The 26,054-nt window shown below is 33.3% G+C and overlaps 1 protein-coding gene across 1 annotated transcript; it reads right to left on the bottom strand.

Annotated features, from left to right (window-relative positions):
* Positions 1 to 17,247: 17,247 nt before the first annotated feature.
* Positions 17,248 to 25,785, bottom strand: uros (uroporphyrinogen III synthase). The gene is made up of 10 exons (XM_058794286.1): positions 25,668 to 25,785; positions 25,253 to 25,336; positions 25,092 to 25,175; positions 21,524 to 21,620; positions 20,221 to 20,292; positions 19,461 to 19,535; positions 19,279 to 19,362; positions 18,334 to 18,419; positions 18,149 to 18,247; positions 17,248 to 17,719 (listed from the first exon to the last, which is right to left on the bottom strand). The coding sequence occupies exons 2-10, from the start codon at positions 25,325 to 25,327 to the stop codon at positions 17,594 to 17,596; spliced, it is 798 nt and encodes a 265-aa protein (XP_058650269.1). The 5' UTR covers positions 25,328 to 25,336; positions 25,668 to 25,785; the 3' UTR covers positions 17,248 to 17,593.
* Positions 25,786 to 26,054: the final 269 nt, after the last annotated feature.

Below are 26,054 nucleotides of genomic sequence, written 5' to 3'. Positions count from 1 at the left end.
AAGTCAGAATTGCGAGTTGTAAAGTCAGAATTGCGAGTTATAAAGTCAAAATTGCGAGATATAAAGTCAGAATGCGAGATATAAAGTCAGAATTGCGAGTTATAAAGTCAGTATTGCAAGTTATGAAGTCAGAATTGCGAGATGTAAAGTCTGAATTGCGAGTTATAAAGTCAGAATTGTGAGATATAAAGTCAGAATTGTCAGAATTGCGAGTTGTAAAGTCAGAATTGCGAGATGTAAAGTCAGAATTGGCAGAATTGCGAGATATAAAGTCAGAATTGCGAGATGTAAAGTCTGAATTGCGAGTTATAAAGTCAGTATTGCAAGTTATGAAGTCAGAATTGCGAGTTGTAAAGTCAGAATTGCGAGTTGTAAAGTCAGAATTGTGAGTTATAAAGTAAAAATTGCGAGATATAAAGTCAGAATTGTCAGAATTGTGAGTTATAAAGTCAGTATTGCAAGTTATGAAGTCAGAATTGCGAGTTGTAAAGTCAGAATTGCGAGTTATAAAGTCAGTATTGCAAGTTATGAAGTCAGAATTGCGAGATGTAAAGTCAGAATTGCGAGTTGTAAAGTCAGAATTGTCAGAATTGTGAGTTATAAAGTCAGTATTGCAAGTTATGAAGTCAGAATTGCGAGTTATAAAGTCAAAATTGCGAGATATAAAGTCAGAATTGTGAGTTATAAAGTCAGAATTGTGAGATATAAAGTCAGAATTGCGAGATGTAAAGTCAGAATTGGCAGAATTGCGAGATGTAAAGTCAGAATTGCGAGATATAAAGTCAGAATTGCGAGTTGTAAAGTCAGAATTGCGAGTTGTAAAGTCAGAATTGCGAGTTATAAAGTCAAAATTGCGAGATATAAAGTCAGAATTGCGAGATGTAAAGTCTGAATTGCGAGTTATAAAGTCAGAATTGCGAGTTGTAAAGTCAGAATTGAGATATAAAGTCAGAATTGCGAGTTGTAAAGTCAGAATTGAGATATAAAGTCAGAATGCGAGATATAAAGTCAGAATTGTCAGAATTGCGAGATGTAAAGTCAGAATTGTCAGAATTGCGAGATATAAAGTCAGAATTGCGAGATGTAAAGTCTGAATTGCGAGTTATAAAGTCAGAATTGTCAGAATTGCGAGTTGTAAAGTCAGAATTGTCAGAATTGCGAGATATAAAGTCAGAATTGCGAGATGTAAAGTCAGAATTGTCAGAATTGCGAGATGTAAAGTCAGAATTGAGATATAAAGTCAGAATTGTCAGAATTGCGAGATGTAAAGTCAGAATTGTCAGAATTGCGAGTTGTAAAGTCAGAATTGTCAGAATTGTGAGTTATAAAGTAAAAATTGCGAGATATAAAGTCAGAATTGTCAGAATTGCGAGATGTAAAGTCTGAATTGCGAGTTATAAAGTCAGAATTGAGATATAAAGTCAGAATTGTCAGAATTGCGAGATATAAAGTCAGAATTGTCAGAATTGCGAGATATAAAGTCAGAATTGCGAGTTGTAAAGTCAGAATTGCGAGTTATAAAGTCAGTATTGCAAGTTATGAAGTCAGAATTGCGAGTTATAAAGTCAGAATTGCGAGTTGTAAAGTCAGAATTGTCAGAATTGTGAGATATAAAGTCAGAATTGAGAGATATAAAGTCAGAATTGTGAGATATAAAGTCAGAATTGTCAGAATTGCGAGATATAAAGTCAGAATTGAGATATAAAGTCAGAATTGCGAGATGTAAAGTCTGAATTGCGAGTTATAAAGTCAAAATTGCGAGATATAAAGTCAGAATGCGAGATATAAAGTCAGAATTGTCAGAATTGCGAGATGTAAAGTCTGAATTGCGAGTTATAAAGTCAGAATTGTGAGATATAAAGTCAGAATGCGAGATATAAAGTCAGAATTGTGAGTTATAAAGTCAGTATTGCAAGTTATGAAGTCAGAATTGCGAGTTATAAAGTCAGAATTGAGATATAAAGTCAGAATTGGCAGAATTGCGAGATGTAAAGTCTGAATTGCGAGTTATAAAGTCAGAATTGTGAGTTATAAAGTAAAAATTGCGAGATATAAAGTCAGAATTGAGAGATATAAAGTCAGAATTGTGAGTTATAAAGTAAAAATTGCGAGATATAAAGTCAGAATTGTCAGAATTGATAGATATAAAGTCAGAATTTTCAGAATTGCGAGTTGTAAAGTAAGAATTGATATAAAGTCAGAATGCGAGATGTAAAGTCAGAATTATCAGAATTGTGAGATGTAAAGTCTGAATTGCGAGTTACAAAGTCAGAATTGTGAGATATAAAGTCAGAATTGCGAGTTACAAAGTCAGAATTGTGAGATGTAAAGTCAGAATTTTCAGAATTGCGAGATATGAACTCAGAATTGCGAGTTATAAAGTCAGAATTGCGAGTTACAAAGTCAGAATTGTCAGAATTGCGAGATATGAACTCAGAATTGCGAGATATGAACTCAGAATTGCGAGATAAAAAGTCAGAATTGCGAGATAAAAAGTCAGAATTGAGAGATATAAAGTCAGAATTTTCAGAATTGCGAGATATAAAGTCAATATTGATAGATATAAAGTCAGAATTGCAGTTGTAAAGTCAGAATTGTCAGAATTGCGAGTTATAAAGTCAGTATTGCAAGTTATGAAGTCAGAATTATCAGAATTGTGAGATGTAAAGTCAGAATTTTCAGAATTGCGAGTTATAAAGTCAGAATTATCAGAATTGTGAGATAAAAAGTCAAATTTGTCAGAATTGCGAGATAAAAAGTCAGAATTGCGAGTTACAAAGTCAGAATTGCGAGATATGAACTCAGAATTGCGAGATATGAACTCAGAATTGCGAGTTGTAAAGTCAGAATTTTCAGAATTGCGAGTTGTAAAGTCAGAATTGAGTTATAAAGTCAGAATTGAGAGATATAAAGTCAGAATTGTCAGAATTGTGAGTTGTAAAGTCAGAATTGAGATATAAAGTCAGAATTGCGAGATAAAAAGTCAGAATTGCGAGATATAAAGTCAGAATTGCGAGTTACAAAGTCAGAATTGCGAGTTACAAAGTCAGAATTGTCAGAATTGCGAGTTACAAAGTCAGAATTGCGAGTTACAAAGTCAGAATTGTCAGAATTGAGTTATAAAGTCAGAATTGCGAGATATAAAGTAAGAATTGATATAAAGTCAGAATTGCGAGATAAGTCAAAATTGTCAGAATTGCGAGTTATAAAGTCAGAATTGCGAGTTGTAAAGTAAGAATTGCGAGATATGAACTCAGAATTGCGAGATAAAAAGTCAGAATTATGAGTTATAAAGTCAGAATTGCGAGTTATAAAGTCAGTATTGCAAGTTATGAAGTCAGAATTGCGAGTTATAAAGTCAGAATTGTGAGTTATAAAGTCAGAATTGCGAGATATAAAGTCAGAATTGGCAGAATTGCGAGATATAAAGTCAGAATTGCGAGATATAAAGTCAGAATTGCGAGTTGTAAAGTCAGAATTGTGAGTTATAAAGTCAGAATTGTGAGATATAAAGTCAGAATTGCAGTTGTAAAGTCAGAATTGCGAGATATAAAGTAAGAATTGCGAGATGTAAAGTCAGAATTGAGTTATAAAGTCAGAATTGCGAGATGTAAAGTCAGAATTGAGATATAAAGTCAGAATTGGCAGAATTGCGAGATATAAAGTCAGAATTGCGAGATATAAAGTCAGAATTGCGAGTTGTAAAGTCAGAATTGTGAGTTATAAAGTCAGAATTGCGAGATATAAAGTCAGAATTGCGAGTTGTAAAGTCAGAATTGTGAGATATAAAGTCAGAATTGCGAGATGTAAAGTCTGAATTGCGAGTTATAAAGTCAGAATTGCGAGATGTAAAGTCAGAATTGCGAGTTGTAAAGTCAGAATTGCAAGTTATAAAGTCAGAATTGCGAGATGTAAAGTCAGAATTGCGAGATATAAAGTCAGAATTGCGGGTTGTAAAGTCAGAATTGTGAGATAAAAAGTCAGAATTATCAGAATTGTGAGATGTAAAGTCTGAATTGCGAGTTATAAAGTCAGAATTGCGAGATGTAAAGTCAGAATTGCGAGTTGTAAAGTCAGAATTGCAAGTTATAAAGTCAGAATTGCGAGATGTAAAGTCAGAATTGCGAGATATAAAGTCAGAATTGCGGGTTGTAAAGTCAGAATTGTGAGATAAAAAGTCAGAATTGTCAGAATTGTGAGATATAAAGTCAGAATTGCGAGATATAAAGTCAGAATTGCGAGATATGAAGTCAGAATTGCGAGATAAAAAGTCAAAATTGTCAGAATTGCGAGTTATAAAGTCAGAATTGCGAGATAAAAAGTCAGAATTGCGAGTTATAAAGTCAGAATTGTCAGAATTGCGAGTTATAAAGTCAGAATTGCGAGATAAAAAGTCAAATTTGTCAGAATTGCGAGATATAAAGTCAGAATTGAGATATAAAGTCAATATTGATAGATATAAAGTCAGAATTGCGAGTTGTAAAGTCAGAATTGCGAGTTGTAAAGTCAGAATTGCGAGATATAAAGTCAGAATTGAGATATAAAGTCAGAATTGCGAGATATAAAGTCAGAATTGAGATATAAGTCAGAATTGAGAGATATAAAGTCAGAATTGCGAGTTGTAAAGTCAGAATTGCGAGATAAAAAGTCAGAATTGTCAGAATTGCGAGTTGTAAAGTCAGAATTTTCAGAATTGCGAGTTACAAAGTCAGAATTGGCAGAATTGCGAGATAAAAAGTCAGAATTGCGAGATAAAAAGTCAAATTTGTCAGAATTGCGAGATATAAAGTCAGAATTGAGATATAAAGTCAATATTGATAGATATAAAGTCAGAATTGCGAGTTGTAAAGTCAGAATTGCGAGTTGTAAAGTCAGAATTGCGAGATATAAAGTCAGAATTGAGATATAAAGTCAGAATTGAGATATAAAGTCAGAATTGAGATATAAGTCAGAATTGAGAGATATAAAGTCAGAATTGCGAGTTGTAAAGTCAGAATTGCGAGATAAAAAGTCAGAATTGTCAGAATTGCGAGTTGTAAAGTCAGAATTTTCAGAATTGCGAGTTACAAAGTCAGAATTGAGATATAAGTCAGAATTGAGTTATAAAGTCAGAATTTTCAGAATTGCGAGATGTAAAGTCAGAATTGCGAGATATAAAGTAAGAATTGATATAAAGTCAGAATTTTCAGAATTGCGAGTTACAAAGTCAGAATTGCGAGATGTAAAGTCAGAATTATGCGAGTTATAAAGTCAGAATTGTCAGAATTGAGAGATGTAAAGTCAGAATTTTCAGAATTGCGAGTTGTAAAGTCAGAATTGCGAGTTGTAAAGTAAGAATTGATATAAAGTCAGAATTTTCAGAATTGCGAGTTACAAAGTCAGAATTGCGAGATGTAAAGTCAGAATTGTGAGTTGTAAAGTCAGAATTGCGAGATATAAAGTCAGAATTGCAGTTATAAAGTCAGAATTGAGATAAAAAGTCAGAATTGTCAGAATTGAGATATAAGTCAGAATTGCGAGTTACAAAGTCAGAATTGTCAGAATTGCGAGATATGAACTCAGAATTGCGAGATAAGTCAAAATTGCGAGTTATAAAGTCAGAATTGCGAGATGTAAAGTCAGAATTTTCAGAATTGCGAGTTATAAAGTCAGAATTGCGAGTTGTAAAGTCAGAATTTTCAGAATTGCGAGTTACAAAGTCAGAATTGCGAGATATGAACTCAGAATTGCGAGATAAAAAGTCAGAATTATGCGAGTTATAAAGTCAGAATTGTCAGAATTGTAGATATAAAGTCAGAATTGAGATATAAAGTCAGAATTGCGAGTTGTAAAGTCAGAATTGTGAGTTATAAAGTCAGAATTACGAGATATAAAGTCAGAATTGCGAGTTGTAAAGTCAGAATTGTGAGATATAAAGTCAGAATTGTCAGAATGCGAGATGTAAAGTCTGAATTGCGAGTTATAAAGTCAGAATTGCGAGATGTAAAGTCAGAATTGCGAGTTGTAAAGTCAGAATTGCAAGTTATAAAGTCAGAATTGCGAGATGTAAAGTCAGAATTGAGATATAAAGTCAGAATTGCGGGTTGTAAAGTCAGAATTGTGAGATAAAAAGTCAGAATTGTCAGAATTGTGAGATATAAAGTCAGAATTGCGAGATATAAAGTCAGAATTGCGAGATATGAAGTCAGAATTGCGAGATAAAAAGTCAAAATTGTCAGAATTATGAGTTATAAAGTCAGAATGCGAGATAAAAAGTCAGAATTATGAGTTATAAAGTCAGAATTGTCAGAATTGCAGTTATAAAGTCAGAATTGAGATATAAAGTCAATATTGATAGATATAAAGTCAGAATTGCGAGTTGTAAAGTCAGAATTGCGAGTTGTAAAGTCAGAATTATGAGATATAAAGTCAGAATTGAGATATAAAGTCAGAATTGCGAGATATAAAGTCAGAATTGAGATATAAGTCAGAATTGAGAGATATAAAGTCAGAATTGCGAGTTGTAAAGTCAGAATTGCGAGATAAAAAGTCAGAATTGTCAGAATTGCGAGTTGTAAAGTCAGAATTTTCAGAATTGCGAGTTACAAAGTCAGAATTGCGAGATAAGTCAAAATTGTCAGAATTGCGAGTTATAAAGTCAGAATTATGCGAGTTGTAAAGTCAGAATTGTAGATATAAAGTAAGAATTGATATAAAGTCAGAATTGCGAGATATAAAGTCAGAATTGAGAGATATAAAGTCAGAATTGCGAGTTGTAAAGTCAGAATTGCGAGTTATAAAGTCAGAATTGCGAGTTATAAAGTCAGAATTGAGAGATATAAAGTCAGAATTGCGAGTTGTAAAGTCAGAATTGCGAGATATAAAGTCAGAATTGAGATATATTAAGTCAGAATTGCGAGTTATAAAGTCAGAATTGCGAGTTGTAAAGTCAGAATTGAGAGATATAAAGTCAGAATTTTCAGAATTGCGAGTTACAAAGTCAGAATTGCGAGATAAGTCAAAATTGTCAGAATTGCGAGTTATAAAGTCAGAATTGCGAGTTGTAAAGTCAGAATTGCGAGATATAAAGTAAGAATTGATATAAAGTCAGAATTGCGAGATATAAAGTCAGAATTGAGAGATATAAAGTCAGAATTGCGAGTTGTAAAGTCAGAATTGCGAGTTATAAAGTCAGAATTGCGAGTTATAAAGTCAGAATTGCGAGATATAAAGTCAGAATTGAGATATATTAAGTCAGAATTGCGAGATATAAAGTCAGAATTGCGAGTTATAAAGTCAGAATTGCGAGTTATAAAGTCAGAATTGCGAGTTGTAAAGTCAGAATTTTCAGAATTGCGAGTTACAAAGTCAGAATTTTCAGAATTGCGAGTTACAAAGTCAGAATTGCGAGATATGAACTCAGAATTGCGAGATAAGTCAAAATTGTCAGAATTGCGAGTTATAAAGTCAGAATTGCGAGTTGTAAAGTCAGAATTTTCAGAATTGCGAGTTACAAAGTCAGAATTGCGAGATATGAACTCAGAATTGCGAGATAAGTCAAAATTGCGAGTTATAAAGTCAGAATTGCGAGATAAGTCAAAATTGTCAGAATTATGAGTTATAAAGTCAGAATTGCGAGTTGTAAAGTCAGAATTTTCAGAATTGCGAGTTACAAAGTCAGAATTGCGAGATATAAAGTCAGAATTGAGATATAAGTCAGAATTGCGAAGTTATAAAGTCAGAATTATGTAGATATAAAGTCAGAATTGAGATATAAAGTCAGAATTGAGATATAAAGTCAGAATTGAGATATAAAGTCAGAATTGAGATATAAGTCAGAATTGAGATATAAGTCAGAATTGAGATATAAAGTCAGAATTGCGAGATATAAAGTCAGAATTGCGAGTTGTAAAGTCAGAATTGCGAGATATAAAGTCAGAATTGAGATATAAAGTCAGAATTGAGAGATATAAAGTCAGAATTGAGATATAAGTCAGAATTGAGATATAAGTCAGAATTGCGAGATATAAAGTCAGAATTGTCAGAATTGCGAGTTACAAAGTCAGAATTGTCAGAATTGCGAGATATAAAGTCAGAATTGAGAGATATAAAGTCAGAATTTTCAGAATTGAGAGATATAAAGTCAGAATTGCGAGTTGTAAAGTCAGAATTGCGAGTTGTAAAGTCAGAATTGCGAGATATAAAGTCAGAATTGAGATATATTAAGTCAGAATTGAGAGATATAAAGTCAGAATTGTCTTCATAACTGATCCACTTTTATTAAAACAGTGCGGCATGAAGTTACTGTATTCAACAGCACAGTCCCTTGAAATATTGTAAAATTACTTGAAATATTGTAGTATATCTTTTTTTTTTTTAATGTTGAATACAGTAACTTCATGCCGCACTGTTTTAATAAAAGTGGATCAGTTATGAAGACAATCATGACGACACACAGCTGCTGTTGTCAAGTCAAGTCACCTTTATTTATATAGCTCTTTTAACAATACAGATTGTGTCAAAGCACTTAACAGTATCAAATTGGAGGATAGAGTGTCAGTAATGTATACTGATAAGATTAAACACTCAATTTTCAGTTAAAGGCATTTCATTATTGAATTCAGAGATGTCAGATGCCGTTGTGCGTGTTTCCCCAGGATCAAACCTTTTGGTCAGATAAATACCTAAAACATGTGTCTGTGTACTGGTGCAGACCGTCTAAAATGGTCAAAAACATGCACTTTTCAATGAATTAACTACATGACATCTGTGATTTATTTATTAAAGTCATGTTTAGAGACGCCAGACAAAGAAAATAGTGTTTCCACACTGTCTTCAACTTGTAATGTGCAACTTTGTGTTGTAAATGAAATAGATGTACATGTAACAGAGAAACTGTAAGATATGTGTGTCTCGTGGCGCTTTGTAGACAGACCAGAAAAAGCTCTACAGTACATCACAATCTCGGTTTAAACAATCTCTTGTAGAAGGACTATCCTTTTATTTTCTTATAATGTATTTGTTCATATTTTCCGGCAAACACTCGCGACATGATTGACCAGATTCTGAGAATAGTCTTCATCTAAAAACAATGAAAAAGTATAGAGTGGTATCAGCTAGCGGGTAGGCCATCAAAATCAACATTAACAAATTTAGAAGAGAGGATTTCAGTATTAGGTATTTGTTATACTGATACATATTTCTGTTGTACAAACATATTTCCTGTATAAATGACTATGTCTATAACCTTTTCAAAGGGAATGTAGTATAATGTCATGGTTCTTAATTGAGGTCACATTACCTCGCTTTTAAGTGGAAATGTTGAAACAGTACGACAAATAAAATGTGCACATCTGAACAAGCTCTAGATGTAGTGGCGTAAGAAAAAAGTAATTTAAAACAACATTTACAAAAATATACCCAGATGATTATGAGTGGGTTTTCTGTATTCATATGATATTTTCTTAGTGACTTGGAATCTTGAGTTACATAGAGAGCACTAAAAAATTCCTTGATATTTTGTGTCTGTAGCCTTTTCAAGACTGTGTACGACCTCAAACTTTACTGAATGTGTAGCTTTGAGCACAATGGTAAGATATGTCAATTCAGTTGTAAGTGTAAAACAGCATGCCTTAATTTTTGTATCGATACTTAATGGGGTCTCGCATCAAATAGATGCATAATCGTCCTAAAAAGAAATACCGACTTAGTCAAACACTCTCAAGAAATTTTCTTAATTTTCATTTATTTCTATAAACACTGAATGCTGATGGCTCTCAGAGAGAGAAGGCCTCACCTACAGTACAGTCATAGTAGTGACACATACAGTCCAACAAACAAAATGTGAGCCGCGTCGTCCATAATCCTGACCGTCTGACTTAGTAAAATGTCAGTCACGATAGAAAAAGAGGAGGATTTCTGTATTCTGTATGCATTATAGCAATTTTTCTTAAATGTATACATTTTTGCATTTTGTAATTCAATGATTTTTAGTCAATTTGTTTTGCGCAAAGATAATTCCTATGTAAAGATTATGTTTGAATTCTTTCTATAACCTTTACAAAAACGTGAAACATCATAGTTCTCAAAATATGTTTGCATTACATCAAATAAATATGACAGAAGTGGAGAAACAAAGATGTTTAGCACATGCACACATTGTAGATGCTTATGTACACCTGAGATGTTGCTTTATTTGAGTCAAAGTAGATGGCGACAGTGACTGATGACATTCTTTAATGTTTAATGACATTGTGTTGAAAAAGATTCTGTGGACAAACACCTCGAGGGAAATAATTTGAAATGGAGGTTTGTCAAAATAATAAAAAGTTCAGTCAAATGTTCAATCATTTTCATTTTCAATCAAGTATGTGCTCATCATGCTCTCTTTCCCATGCAAGGATTAGCATGAACTTGCAGAGGAGTCTTAAAACAAATACAGCCAAACAAACGAAATGTGAATTGTGTCATCTGCTATCTGAGCAAGATGACTAAATCCAGTCATCCTTTCACAATTGTTTATGAAACAGATTTTCCTAATTCTATATGCATTATAAACATTTTCTTGTCTTACACTCTTTCTTAGATATTTGGTCTCTTGAATGTATGAAAGGTTATGGATTAAATTTATCAATACAAGAGTGTGGAAATTTTAACATGCTCAAACTTAAATTAATGTGCAGCTTTCAGTGTAATAGTTTGATTTGTTTCAGTTGTAATAGTTTTAAGGGTAAAACAGCAAGACTTAATTTTCATGTTGCTGCTTTGTGTGTTCGCACATCATGGACAGACACAAAGTTGCACTAAAATAAATTTCTCAAAAATATTTTAATTTATTACTGTTATGATGACAGCTCACAAACAGCTGTCTTCACCTAAAAACATAAACAGTCCAACAAACAAAATGTGAGCGGCCATCTGAAATCTTGATAATATGACTAAATCTAGTAATGTAAAAAAAAAAAAAAATTTTATTTACAAAACAGTGATTCTTAGATGAGACGCATCCCTGACGAAATCTGTTGGCGTGCAAAATACTCATAAATGTTTTAGCACAGCTATTTACACACATAGTATGAGAACTGTAGCCTACATTGTATCAGTTGTCATAGTAAATTCATTACCAGTTTATTAGGGTCAAAAGGAAATGATGATAATAGTTGAAACATCCTTATATTTTATATCCCTTTCATTTTGAAAATCACAGATGCTGGTGCTTTAATCTTTTAGTAAACCGTTTAAAATGACATGGTACATAGAAAATAGTCAAAATGTACAAGTTTTGTGTTCTAGGTGAGAAATTTACACCAATAAAGTTTTCATGAACATTAGAAAACAACATGTATTCCCTGTGGCTGTTAAACATAATTTGAAATAATAAATAATTTGAAAACGTAGGTCTGTCATATGAAAAAGGTTCAGTCATACATTTACAAAAAAAAAAACTTTTCTGAAGTAAAAAATTGTGTTTGTCACAAACACATCCAAAGAGTTTTCTACTCGTGTGAGAAAAGCACTCGGGTGCATTATCATCAGGCTGTTTTAAAGAAATTCAAGAATAAAACTAAAGTTTAATTTAAAGACAATAGACAGCATGACTTGCTTTAGTGACAATGTGTTTAAAACTTTTTTTTTAAACATGTTTAAAACCGTAGGTGTAATTGTTTTACTGAGAACTTTTAAGTGAAATGTATATTTGATCTTTTACAGTACACATACTATCTACGGGCTAGATTCAAATGAAAACATTTATTAAATAACAACAAAAAGTAAAAACAACATTTTTGCTCATACTTAAAATTTAGTTTACTCAGATGTGTGTGTGTGTGTGTGTGTGTGTAAATAATCAGCCAAAGTGTTGATTATTTGTCTAAAGCAGGGCTTATTTAAAATGTTTATTTGTTTGTCTTGTCATACCATGTTATGTACTTTTCATTTAAACAATGTCGTTTAGCACAATGGTCAACCATTGTTGTTTTATTGTGCTTTATAAATAAAATGAACTGAACTGAACTAAAGCATGATTCTGTGCACATCTATATGAGTGAATGCTGTAACACAAGCACAAAGAGGATACTGTCGTCCACTGCCAGTTAGACCCCACAATCACCTTCACTGTCAGAAGTAAATGGATAGTTGGTGGTTTGAATAATTTTTAACTTAAGACTCCTCCTTATAAATGTATCTATTCAACCTACAGATTAGGTTGTTCTGATCCTACAGAGGTGTTAGCATACACACAATGAGATGATAAAGAAAAACATGTCCGGACATAGCACCTTTTTCAGACGCATATAGAAATTTTCATCAGTTGGTGAATTCTTTAATTCTATGTTTCAGTTTTCATACAATCAAAACAGTGATGTCTTAGCTATCAAAATTTTGCCTATAGATCAAGCAGAACTGAACCGTTTAGGGGTTTGACATTAGACACGTGTTTGGATGTCTTCCATCCCCCAAAAACAAAGAACAACCCTCAGACACGACCCCTTTCTTTCATCCCCAACCTGGAAAGGTAGACGTATTGTCAACCTTCCTTATTCAGAACCTCTTTGTAGACAAGCCGGTAGGAACAAATTGGTGACTAGGCATTAACATATGCCATACAAATCAAACAAACATTGGTCCTCTTAAGGAGCCACTACATCACCCTTTGCTCGGCTATTTTTCCCACAGTCAGGATGACCCCCCTGACTAGGCATTAACATATAACATACAGATCAAACAAACATAAGGTGGCAATACACATCCTTTGCTCAGCCAATTTTCCACAATCAGGAAGAGGCCCAACACCTCCAGACTACCCCGTTAGCTACAGGCCTGGAAGGAACGCCATAAAAACCTCATGGCACCAGGTGAGTGATAAAAACATCATAAATCCACTCATAAATCCAACAAATGTCATCTGTTTAGATCTTTTGATTTACAAACCCCCTACTGTCATGTCAGTCAGGGCTGACAGGACCCCTGTGACGTGACAGTCAGGGTGACAGAGGGGTCATATACCCATAAATCAGGTCAGAAATCTACCCATGTATACATTTGACATATGACAACCTGTCAATCAACGCTGACAGGGTGCTCATAAATCCGGTCATAAATCATCTTTGACGTACAGTATTGGATACAACTACTAGTGTACTAACTGATCAACAATCGCACTACTAACAAAGTGTTTCATAAATAAACAATTATTCAATTATTATTCAATTTAACAATTGCAAATAGCAGCTAACTTAATGTGATGTGTGTACTGCGAGGCATCTTTGGTTTCCACTTTTTGTGTAATTTGGATGGAAAATGTGTGCCTTTTATTGTCTGAGTCACTTATCAAAAGTTGCTAAAAGTTGCCAAATAAATTTTTAAAATTGCTAAATTTGTTGCTAGGTGCTTTTGGAAGAAAAAGTTGCTAGGGTAGTCTGAAAAGTTGTTAAATTTAGCAACATAATTGCTAAGCTGGCAACACTGTCGTGATCTGCCCAAGACACTTCCTCTGGTGGAACGGCATTCTCCAGAGAAGCCTTTTGCTCCAACACTTTCTGTTGTTTATTCCTTTGTCAATGTTCTTTACCCCATTGGATTATTGTTTTTGTTTATATTTACTTCAATCCCTAGACTTTGGTGTTTTTTTTTTGTTTGTGTAACCAGTTGCTTTTTCTTTTAAATAAATAATCTAGCAACTGAAATATTCGTTCATATGTGTGATCCTCTTTATGTTTATGTCACATGTGACAACTGAAAAATATGTAGTGTGGAATTTTTTTTTTTTTTTCCAAAATATTTTTCTGGACACAGTACACTCTTTGTTAAATGCAATAGTTTCCTTAATATTACTTTTGCACAAAAACTAATCTTGAGTAGATTGTCTTTTTTTTTTCCTGTAATGTGATGACTGATTGTCATGTTCTTCATGTTTCCTCGTGTTTCTTGGCTTACCACTCCTTTTTAAGGTGTAACTTGCCTAGATATGACAAGACTTATAAAGCTGGAATGCAAAATATATATATATATATAAATAGTGTGTGTGGTTGTGAGAGGCATTCAGACACACTGCTCAAATGGCTCTGACAGTGATCAGTTTTCTGTGCTTTGTAGCTTTGCTGCCTTTCCCAGGGTTGGGGGGATCCAATGACCACTCAGGTAAGATTTCTTCTCTAAAGCCATGATTTCTGCTTAAAATTAGGAAAAATATGACTGGATTCAAATCCTTTCAGGTCTAACATATTCAATAATATTTGAAAAGTATAATTTCTCTCTCTTACAGTATGTACAAAATCTCTCTTCTTAACAGGAAAGCAGGAATCGTTCTCTATGAAGGTGACTGTCACTAATAAAATTGCTAACACGAGTATCACCTACAACACTACTACACAGGGAATGCCGATGTTTGGGGTCTTAAATGAACTACACAAGAGAAATAACAGCTTCAAGTATGTCACAAAATATTATCATATTATTCTGGTTACATGTACTTTCCAAGCAGTAAAGCAAGTATAGTATAGTAGGATAATGGGCATCTTTTGCCATGTCAGTCTATTGTACAAGGCTCAAGAGTCAAGAATATAAGGAACTGTTGTATTGCTCATTTTATTTTTTGTGCTAATTTTGCTCCATTTATTTCTATTAGCTTCACCAACACTATTAACGATTCCTATGGCATATTTGTGAATGGTGTGAATGGAGTGAATGGATCTACTGAAAACCACACATACTGGGAGCTTCTGTCAAAGAGAGGAAGCACTATAACCCCACTGAGCGTCGGTAAGTGTACGAGTTTCATTACACAGCACACACTTTGTCACAGAGTATGGGTGCAAACATGTTGGAGCAAGAAAGTTTTTTTTTTTTTTTTGGTTTCACTTTATATGCAACACAAATATGAGAGATATTAATTTTCCCTCAATCTTTTACAGGAGTTGGCTGCTACCTACCCGAGCAAAATGAAATTTTCATTATGAATTTCACCACTCGGGGCTACACATTCACTAGTTGCGGTCACATTTATGGTTATAAATGAGGCTCCTCTGATTCTGATTCATCTACTTTAATACCATACTTATATTAATCTTGTATCAGTCTTCTGCACTAATCTTGTGTGTATCAATCTAATAATAATAAAATTGTATCAGTATAATAATAATAAAGTCACCAATGGAACTGAAATATGTCTCATATCTTTCCTCACAGAGCTCTCTTTTCACCTGCATGGTTTATGCTCAGAGTGGAACAAGATTAATCTCTGAGTTTGTAATGTGGAGCGACAACAGGGTTGAGGATCCACTTGCAGGCTTTATTATAGTCTTGTTCGTACAGGCAGGGTCAATCATCAGCAAACACAACAACAGAGACAAGGCAAGGTGTAATCCATAGACAGGCATAAGGTAGTGATGTTCGGTTCTTGAACGAATCGTTCTTTCAGGAAGTAACCAGTCGAGCCGGTTCACAAACCGAAGTAGCACGTTCGACTCAAAAAGAACCGAATGAGCCGGTTCAACCAACTGTCGAAGTTTGCCGAGAGTTACCGAAGATTCTGATGAGTGAGTTGACGATAAGCCTGAGAGGCGTACTGGAAATATGCTTATTATGACTGTTATTAATTTACATATTAAAACCTGCAAAAACCTTTCTGTCGAGTGATGTAAATAAATTTGACTATAGTTTATTGTGCATGCATATTATATTTAAAGTTGCTTAAGCGAAATCAAGGAGTTTATAGGACTGGTTTATTCATTCTTTATACTGTAGACATGTAGAACATATACACGTTTGTGCATCAATGTCTGTAATGTGTGCTGTAGGTGTGAAACTTGTAGGAATCTTATCCAAGTTGTAGGCTACTCAATATTGGTCAGTCAGTCGTATCTGACATAAAGGATCCACGAATGAAACTGACCACAAACACCATACTTAAGTGAATCATATGGCAATAATCAGCAATATGTGTTCACACAAATAACTTTATTTTTTGAATGTTCCAATACGTGTTGACACAAATGACTTATTTGAAATTCTCATTGATGCAACATGGCACTGATTTGTTATAAAAGAAATGCATAGAGACGTACTGCTTGATGACGTCAGGAACCATTTACTAGTTAAAATAGTTGATTTATAAAAATGACAACCATTCAAAATTTTACATATTTGATTCTTGCAGTTTTTCTCGATTTCTAAAACACTATAAACAGGTTTTGAACTAAAATTTCCAAACCATAACGCCATTTTTCAAAAAGCGCACCCATTTCCCTAAACTATAAATAAACACTATTCCCTGCTTTAACACACGAGTCAGATCTGGTGAACTGTTCCTGCAGCCGGATCACAGCCAGCATCGTGTCTCTGTCCCACGCCGAGAATGAGCTTCAACTCCACTCACACCTGAGCGCGCGCCACTCATCAAGTCAAGTCACCTTTATTTATATAGCGCTTTTAACAATACAGATTGTGTCAAAGCACTTAACAGTATCAAATTGGAGGATAGAGTGTCAGTAATGTATAATGATAAGATTAAACACTCAATTTTCAGTGAAAGGCATTTCATTATTGAATTCAGAGATGTCATTGTCTAGCTCAGTTTAGTTTAAATAGTATCTGTGCAATCAAATCGGCGATAATCGCTAGAAATGAAGTGTAATTAAGTGTCACACCTGCGCGGCATTTCAGTCAGAAAACACTTCATGATGTCACATTTTAAACATTACTAAACAAACACATTTGAATATAACTGTATTATTTTAATAAACTTAAATGATAAATGTAGCTATTAAAAATGCACAATTTTAAAGGTTTTAAAACTTGAAATATACACTTGAAAATAAGTATAGATTATAAATGTAATTTAAAATATAATTATTAAAATTTCTGCTCATCCACATTGAGTAAATATACACTTTAATAGGCCTATATTATAAAATAAAATAAAAAATAATTCTAAATGTAATTAAAAACGTAACATTTTAAGATTATTTAAATTTCTGGTCATCAACATGGAATATTTATTTTATTTAACCTTTATTTATAAATAATTATTAAGTAAAATTAAAATGTAATACCTTTAAACATATTACTGACATTAAATTTAAATGGTTAAATGTAATTAAAAATATAATAGTTTAAATGTATTAAAATTTCTGCCTGTTAACATTGAGGAGAATATTAAATTGAATATAATTATATTTAAATAAAGTTTAAATAATTTTAAATGTAATTAAAAACCTAATGTAATTTAAAGTTATGCCCATCAATATTAAATGAGGAGAATATACACAATTTGTTTTTCATTTTATATTTCATCTTCCATCCAAATAATGCAAATAAAAATCCTTCAGTTATAACAACACAAAAGATGTTCAAGCCACCATTTCACATGAATAATCTCAGACTGAAAGTTGTTCAACATGAAACGCAGACACAGACAAAAGTGTGAGTCACAAAATAAAAAGTTGCTTCAGGTGCAGCATGCATAAAAATATACAGCCACAAAACAAATACAGATAAGAGAGATATCAATGCAATCACTTCTTTAAAAGTTCATTATTTATGTCTAATATCAACTGCAAGAGAAGCTCTGATCTGAAAAGCAGGACTGTGGTGGTCAGGGGTCAGAGGTCAGGGGTCAGGTGTGTAGGGCGCGTGTGATGGCGGAGGCGAGGTGTTTGGCTGTGGGTTTCTCAGCGCAGCAGCTGACCGTCAGTCCGTGCGTCTGCAGCGTGTCTGCTGTGGTCGGTCCAATCGACGCAAACTGAAGAACACAAGGATTATTTATTATATATAATATGTGACCCTGCACCACAAAACCAGTCATTTTTGTGAAATTTTGTGAAAAATCTGAATAAATAATCTTTCCATTGATGTATGGTTTGTTGGACAATATTTGTCTGAGAAAAAAATCTAAATATTGAGAAAATCACCTTTAAAGTTGTTCAAATGAAGTTCTTAGCAATGCATATTACTAATCAAAAATGAAGTTTTGATATATTTACGGTAGGAAATTTACAAAATATCTTCATGGAACATGATCTTAATATCCTAATGATTTTTGGCATAAAAGAAAAATGTATAATTTTGACCCATACAATGTATTGTTGGCTATTGCTGCAAATATAGCTGTGCTGCTTATGACTGCTTTTGTGCTGCAGGGTCACATATTCTCTGATGCTGTGTGTCGTACCTTTATCTGCTCCAGCTGAGATCCTGAGAGTCTCTTCACCAAATCCAAGCAGAACGTCACTCCGGACGGACTGAAGAATGCCACACTCGCCGGGACACCCTGAACACACACACACACACACACACACACACAGGTGAGTGACAGCGCTATCATGAACAGACAGATGTTCGGTCTCTGACACACACCTGCTGAGTGAAATAGTCAGTGATGTTCTTCTGTAGATCAGGATGTTCTGATGTCTGGTAGATGATCAGAGTCTCAAGAGGAATATCTGACAGAGAAACAACAACTATAAAGAAATACTGACTCAAATGCAAAAAGAAAATCATTTCTAGGATTAGTTTTGGGCAACAAAACCCGTCAAATGTGCATGTCAGGGTCATATTCTACTCCATAATCATAACAAAAAGGAAACTTCATTCTGGAGTTTCAATATAATTGAAATATAATATTTAAATTCAATATAGATTGAATAACCCTGGAGCACAGAAGCAGTCATAAGCAGCACAGCTATATTTGTAGCAATAGCCAACAATACATTGTATGGGTCAAAATTATAGATTTTTCTTTTATGCCAAAAATCATTAGGATATTAAGATCATGTTCCATGAAGATATTTTGTAAATTTCCTACCGTAAATATATCAAAACTTAATTTTTGATTAGTAATATGCATTGCTAAGAACTTCATTTGAACAACTTTAAAGGTGATTTTCTCAATATTTTGATTTTTTTGCTCCCTCAGATTCCAGATTTACAAATAGTTGTATCTCAGACAAATATTGTCCAACAAACCATACATCAATGGAAAGATGATTTATTCAGCTTTCAGATGATGTATAAATCTCAGTTTCATAAAATTGACCCTTATGACTGGTTTTGTGGTGCAGGGTCACATATAGTATATTATAATATAAAATAATATATATTTTTGATAATATATTTTAATATCTTTTTTTTTTTTATTTTGGGGTGAAATGAAACCCTAAAAAGACAACAACAATGCATTAAAACTGCATTCACTACATTAAAAAAAATTAATAAATGAGTTTTTATGACAAATGTTGCATTTTGTAAGGTCACATCTATAATATCTGTAAATCCTCTGAAACGGTTTATAAATGTTCTCACGGTTCTTTCTGAGCGCGGTGGGCAGAATTTCACGTTTGATGGAGCCGCAGGGAAAGAAAAGCGGCAGAATCTCTTGATTTTCTCCTGCGTTTAACAAAACACAACATTAACAAGGACTCAGGTTATGAAAATATGAAATATTTTGACATCATCAGAGAGAGTAATATTAGACAGGGTCATACTCTGTAGGATGAGCAGAGCGAGAGCGTCTGCGGTTCCAGTATCTTCACCCAGAGGATTCAGACCCAAATCTACAACTAAACAATTTAGCAGAAAACAGCAATTTAAGCTTTATTAAAATTATACAAGCTTCATTACTGGAAGATGCTGACAGTGGAACTCTGTTTGTAAATTTGATTTTGCACTTATAAGTGTGACTCTGAAATGTCCAGGTCATATTTCAGCACAAAAGAAAAAAAAATTAATTATGCTTTGCATAATGAAAATTAAGCCTATGTTTAGGTCAACAACCATTATTGCAATAATGCATAATAAAGGATTTTTTTTTTTTTTTTTTAAATATTCATTCTCAGCTATATTCTGGTTTTGGGGCAAAATATGAAATTGGCATGTTCTAAAAAAAAAAGAGTAGATCTGAAACATACAAATACAGAGAAAAGAAAAGCAGAGAAACACAAAGAACAGACGAGGACGGTGATTATCATCTGGTTGTGAGGATGCACAGGTGTGTTCAGTGCATCATGCAGCTGTGAGCAGATTTACTCAGGTGACGGAAACAAAAGCAGGTGATCCACAAACACACACTTCTTTTATTAACAGCAGGGCACTTAAAACACTGGTGTGAACGCCAGCGGTGTGTGAGAAACCTTCTGATGTGCTGCCATTGTGTTCGTCAAAGCACAGACAATAAAATACTCTCATAATCTCCTGATAGATAATAACTCCATCAGAAGTGTGTTTGTGTGTGAAATGATTTCATACCTAAAGATGTTGTCGCTTTTCCAACCACATAAACTGACTTTTCATTCCATTTGTCTTTCACTGCGTCCCATTCTGTAGAATAAAGACAACACAAATGAACTGCAATACTACAAATACTATGCTAAACTGTCACAACACAAAATAAAACCGTAATGGTCCAAAATCAGGCATTTTCTTCAAGTGTTTTTATCATTTTAGTCTTTCATCCAATCATTTATTATGAAAAGTGATAAAAAGTGGTGAAACTGTGGCCTCTAGTGGCTGAGATCACTTACTAAACTCCACATACAGACAGTAACATTTACATGCATGCATTTGACACATGCTTTTATTATTGCATTCAAGCTAAACTTTGTCTAAATTCATGCATTCCCTGGAAATCAAACCCATGATCTTGCGGTTGCTTGCACCATGTAAGATGTCAGAAACACTGCTTTAATATAACTGAATTAATATAATACACTGCCCCTCATTTATGAGTTTCTACATCTGAAAGATTATTTTCATATTATCCTTCCACACACTTACACATTACAACTAATTCATTTTATAACTTATATTGTAGCTGAAACTATAATTAAAACCATTAAAAAACATTTTTGTTACTTAAAATAAAATTTTAACTGTAAATAAAATATAGAATTTTTCATTTTTATTTTATTAATTAATTTTTTTCTTTTTATTTCATTAATTTGGCTTAATTTGAAATAACAAAAATGAATAAAAACTATACAGACATATATTCAAAAAACTGCTAAAAATTACAAAAATTACAGAGCAAAACTACTAAAACATTAACTAAAATTAAAATAGAAAAATAAAAACTGATTCAAAATATTAATACAAACAAGTACTGTCAAACGATTAATTGCATCCAAAATAAAAGTTTTGTTTACATAATATGTGTGTGTATTGTGTATATTTATTATGCATATATAAACACAGACATGCATGTATATATTTAAGAAATATATGTAACGTTTATATATTAAATATATTTATATATGATATAAAATATATGAATATAAATATATACATGTAAATATTTTCAAAATATATTATATATATTATGTAAACAAAAACTTTTATTTTGGATGCGATTAATCGTTTGACAGCACTAATACAAACTATAATAGTATCTCAATAATACTAAAATAACACTGCAGTTGTAAATCCTATATGGAAGAGTTGCTTTTTTGTTGAAATGTAATTTTATAATCATCCAATATGAAGCAAAAACATCTCCAAAGGCTTCCAGCATGGTTTCCTGCATCTCATAAAGCACATGATGATCCAGACTCACTGCGTCTTTGTTTCTGAGAGTCTAAACAGGTCTTGACGGCCTCCACGGCTCTGGGGCTGGTGAAGATCAGACCTCCAAACCGCTCGGGCTCAAAGAGCTGGTGTTTCCAGAGCACAAGCACAAAGAGTTCATGTCTAATAAACCACAACAACATTATTCAGCTTCAGGGGCCAGTTGTTCAAACAGTTTAGTCTGGATCAGAATGATTTTGCTAACCAGGGTCAGGAAACCCATCTTACTTTTGTGCTGGTTTTTCAAAGCAAAATAGGATTGGATCTCCCTGATCCAGATACACACTTTAGATTACTAGTGCTCTAAAGGGACATGATGATGATGGGAAAAACAGATGAGATGGGGAAGAAAATGCCAATGTTTTGCATTACATTTACACAAATAACTGCTGCTCCATCTCTGATGATCGTGCCAATGTAGTTTACAATCAGTGATTTAAAAAAAAAAACTTTAAATTATATATAATATTTTTGTTTGATATTGACAGCTGTTTTGGATACATACATTATATGTTACAAATAGTGATGTCAAACGATTAATCGCATCCAAAATAAAAGTTGTTGTTTACATAATATGTGTGTGTGTACTGTGTACATTTATTATGAACAGTATTGTTCAAAATAATAGCAGTACAATGTGACTAACCAGAATAATCAAGGTTTTTAGTATATTTTTTATTGCTACGTGGCAAACAAGTTACCAGTAGGTGCAGTAGATTCTCAGAAAACAAACAAGACCCAGCATTCATGATATGCACGCTCTTAAGGCTGTGCAATTGGGCAATTAGTTGAATTAGTTGAAAGGGGTGTGTTCAAAAAAATAGCAGTGTGGCATTCAATCACTGAGGTCATCAATTTTGTGAAGAAACAGGTGTGAATCAGGTGGCCCCTATTTAAGGATGAAGCCAGCACTTGCTAAACATGCATTTGAAAGCCTGAGGAAAATGGGTCGTTCAAGATTAAAAAGTTGATTGGAGAGGGGAAAACCTATAAAGAGGTGCAAAAACTTATAGGCTGTTCAGCTAAAATGATCTCCAATGCCTTAAAATGGAGAGCAAAACCAGAGAAACGTGGAAGAAAACGGAAGACAACCATCAAAATGGATCGAAGAATAACCAGAATGGCAAAGGCTCAGCCAATGATCACCTCCAGGATGATCAAAGACAGTCTGGAGTTACCTGTAAGTACTGTGACAGTTAGAAGACGTCTGTGTGAAGCTAATCTATTTTCAAGAATCCCCATAAAGTCCCTCTGTTAAAAAAGGCATGTGCAGAAGAGGTTACAATTTGCCAAAGAACACATCAACTGGCCTAAAGAGAAATGGAGGAACATTTTGTGGACTGATGAGAGTAAAATTGTTCTTTCTGGGTCCAAGGGCCACAGGCAGTTTGTGAGACGACCCCCAAACTCTGAATTCAAGCCACAGTACACAGTGAAGACAGTGAAGCATGGTGGTGCAAGCATCATGATATGGGCATGTTTCTCCTACTATGGTGTTGGGCCTATTTATCGCATACCAGGGATCACAATACTTGAAGAGGTCATGTTGCCCCATGCTGAAGAGGACATGCCCTTGAAATGGTTGTTTCAACAAGACAATGACCCCAAACACACTAGTAAACAAGCAAAGTCTTGGTTCCAAACCAACAAAATTAATGTTATGGAGTGGCCAGCCCAATCTCCGGACCTTAATCCAATCGAGAACTTGTGGGGTGATATCAAAAATGCTGTTTCTGAAGCAAAACCAAGAAATGTGAATTAATTGTGGAATGTTGTTAAAGAATCATGGAGTGGAATAACAGCTGAGAGGTGCCACAAGTTGGTTGACTCCATGCCACACAGATGTGAAGCAGTTTTAAAAAACTGTTGTCATACAACTAAATATTAGTTTAGTGATTCACAGGATTGCTAAATCCTAGAAACAAAAACGTTTGTACAAAATAGTTTCGAGTTTGTACAGTCAAAGGCAGACACTGCTATTTTTTTTTAACACACCCCTTTCAACTAATTGCCCAATTGCACAGCCTTAAGAGCGTGCATATCATGAATGCTGGGTCTTGTTTGTTTTCTGAGAATCTACTGCACCTACTGGTAACTTGTTTGCCACGTAGCAATAAAAATATACTAAAAACCTTGATTATTCTGGTTAGTCACATTGTACTGCTATTATTTTGAACAATACTGTATATACAAATACACACACATACAGTATATATTTTAAAATATTTACATGTATATATTTATATTCATATAATTTATATTATATATATTAGTGCTGTCAAACGATTAATCGCGATTAATCGCATCCAAAATAAAAGTTGTTGTTTACATAATATATGTGTACTGTGTATATTTATTATGTATATATAAACACACACATACAATATATATTTTAAAATATTTACATATTTATATTCATATAATTTATATTATATATAAATTAGTGCTGTCAAACGATTAATTGCGATTAATCGCATCCAAAATAAAAGTTGTAGTTTACATAATATGTGTGTACTGTGTATATTTATGATGTATATATAAATACACACACATACAGTATATATTTTAAAATATTTACATGTATATATTTATATTCATATAATTTATATTATATATAAATTAGTGCTGTCAAACAATTAATCGCATCCAAAATAAAAGTTGTTGTTTACATAATATGTGTGTGTACTGTGTATATTTATTATGTATATATAAATACACACACGTACAGTATATATTTTAAAATATTTACATGTTTATATTCATATAATTTATATTATATATACATTAGTGCTGTCAAACGATTAATTGCGATTAATCGCATCCAAAATAAAAGTTGTTGTTTACATAATATATGTGTGTGTACTGTGTATATTTATTATGTATATATAAATACACACATACAGTATATATTTAGAAAATATTTACATGTATATATATATTTATATTCTTACATTTTATATTATATATAAATTTATTTAATATATAAACAACATATTTTTCTCAAATATATACATGCATGTGTTTGTATTTACATTTACATTTATGCATTTGGCAGACGCTTTTATCCAAAGCGACTTACATTGCATTCAAGTTACAGTTTTTACATTTTATCAGCTCTTGCTTTCCCTGGGAATCGAACCCATGATCTTGGCGTTGCTAGCGTATATATTTATATATACTTAATAAATATACACAGTACACACATATATATTACTTAAATAAAAACTTATTTTGAAAGCGATTAATCGTTTGACAGCACTAGTTACAAATGTTGTATTTTTGGACCGGTTTTAAAGTTTTATTACATTTTTGTTCCAGAAATCCACCCTTCTGTTGGGATCAGAATAATCCTGTTTTTCTGGATCAAAAATATCCCAATCGTACTAAAACGTTTTGAACAACACAAACTGAGGATTTAATCCAGATCGAAACCAAGACTGCATTTTGTGATCTAATCCGAATTCAGAATCCGCTGAACAAACCATTTTCAAGATGTGACCAAAATCCGATCGGATTACTTTTGAACAAGCGGCTCCAGAAGCAGTTTCCAAACTCACCCGCTCAGAAAGCTCATCTAGAGACACAAACTTGAAGGACAGAACCGGAATCAAAGAAGCTGTGTGTCCACAAGAGGCCAATTCCTGAAATAAACACCCAACATCACACTCTCAAAACACTGGGATTATTATGAATATTATAACACATCATGAGGTATTACCTGGATATAAGGGTCTGCTTCATCCTCACTCTCTCGTGGCTCTTTCAGAAGTAGCACTTTCATGTTTGCAGGCATCTAAAAGCACTGAAAGACAATGTTTGCAATGTTAACGTGCTTTAATACAGTCTGAAGGAGTTTCTGCTGAATGACCTTATATCAGCATTTCATACAACAACGCCCATGAGAATACACATGTGTCACATACTGATAACAGGAACAACAGACCACAGGAACTGAGGATCTTGTGTTTTAATGCATTAGTGAGTTATGATCTATAACATAACAAGCACGCGACATACAGCTGCACGCCCTTTAAAGCTGGTTGCTGTCAAAGTCATTCGCGCGCAGCTGATAAGAGTAATAATGCATGATGGATTTAGTTTAATAATAGTTGGGAAAATACATCATGACATACTTGCAGCGAGTGAGTTTGTGCAGCTTTCCGCATAATTGTGATAAAACGTAAACTACAGCAGTGAAGCAGCACGCAGCAACGGCGCCTTGAAAACCGGAACAGTGCGATTCTTCAAAATAAAAGTCCGTAAATTCTAATGTTTATTACTGGACGCGGGAGGGGAATGGAGTAAATTATTTTTTCTCGCAATTCTGAATTTATTCCTCACAATTCTGACTTTTCTCAACAATTCCAGGAAAAAATGCAAGATATAAAGTCAGAATTGTGAGATATAAACTTTACGTAGCAGACCACAAATTACAAATGTAAAGTTTTCACGGCATGCATTCATTTATTTATTCATTGTTTTTTATGTTTTAATCAATTTTGTAAACGGAACCAGCCTGT

The sequence above is a fragment of the Onychostoma macrolepis genome, chromosome 12 (assembly GCF_012432095.1).
Source record: "Onychostoma macrolepis isolate SWU-2019 chromosome 12, ASM1243209v1, whole genome shotgun sequence".
NCBI classification, from domain to species: domain Eukaryota; kingdom Metazoa; phylum Chordata; class Actinopteri; order Cypriniformes; family Cyprinidae; genus Onychostoma; species Onychostoma macrolepis.
This window is presented reverse-complemented; position numbering and strand designations above follow the sequence as displayed.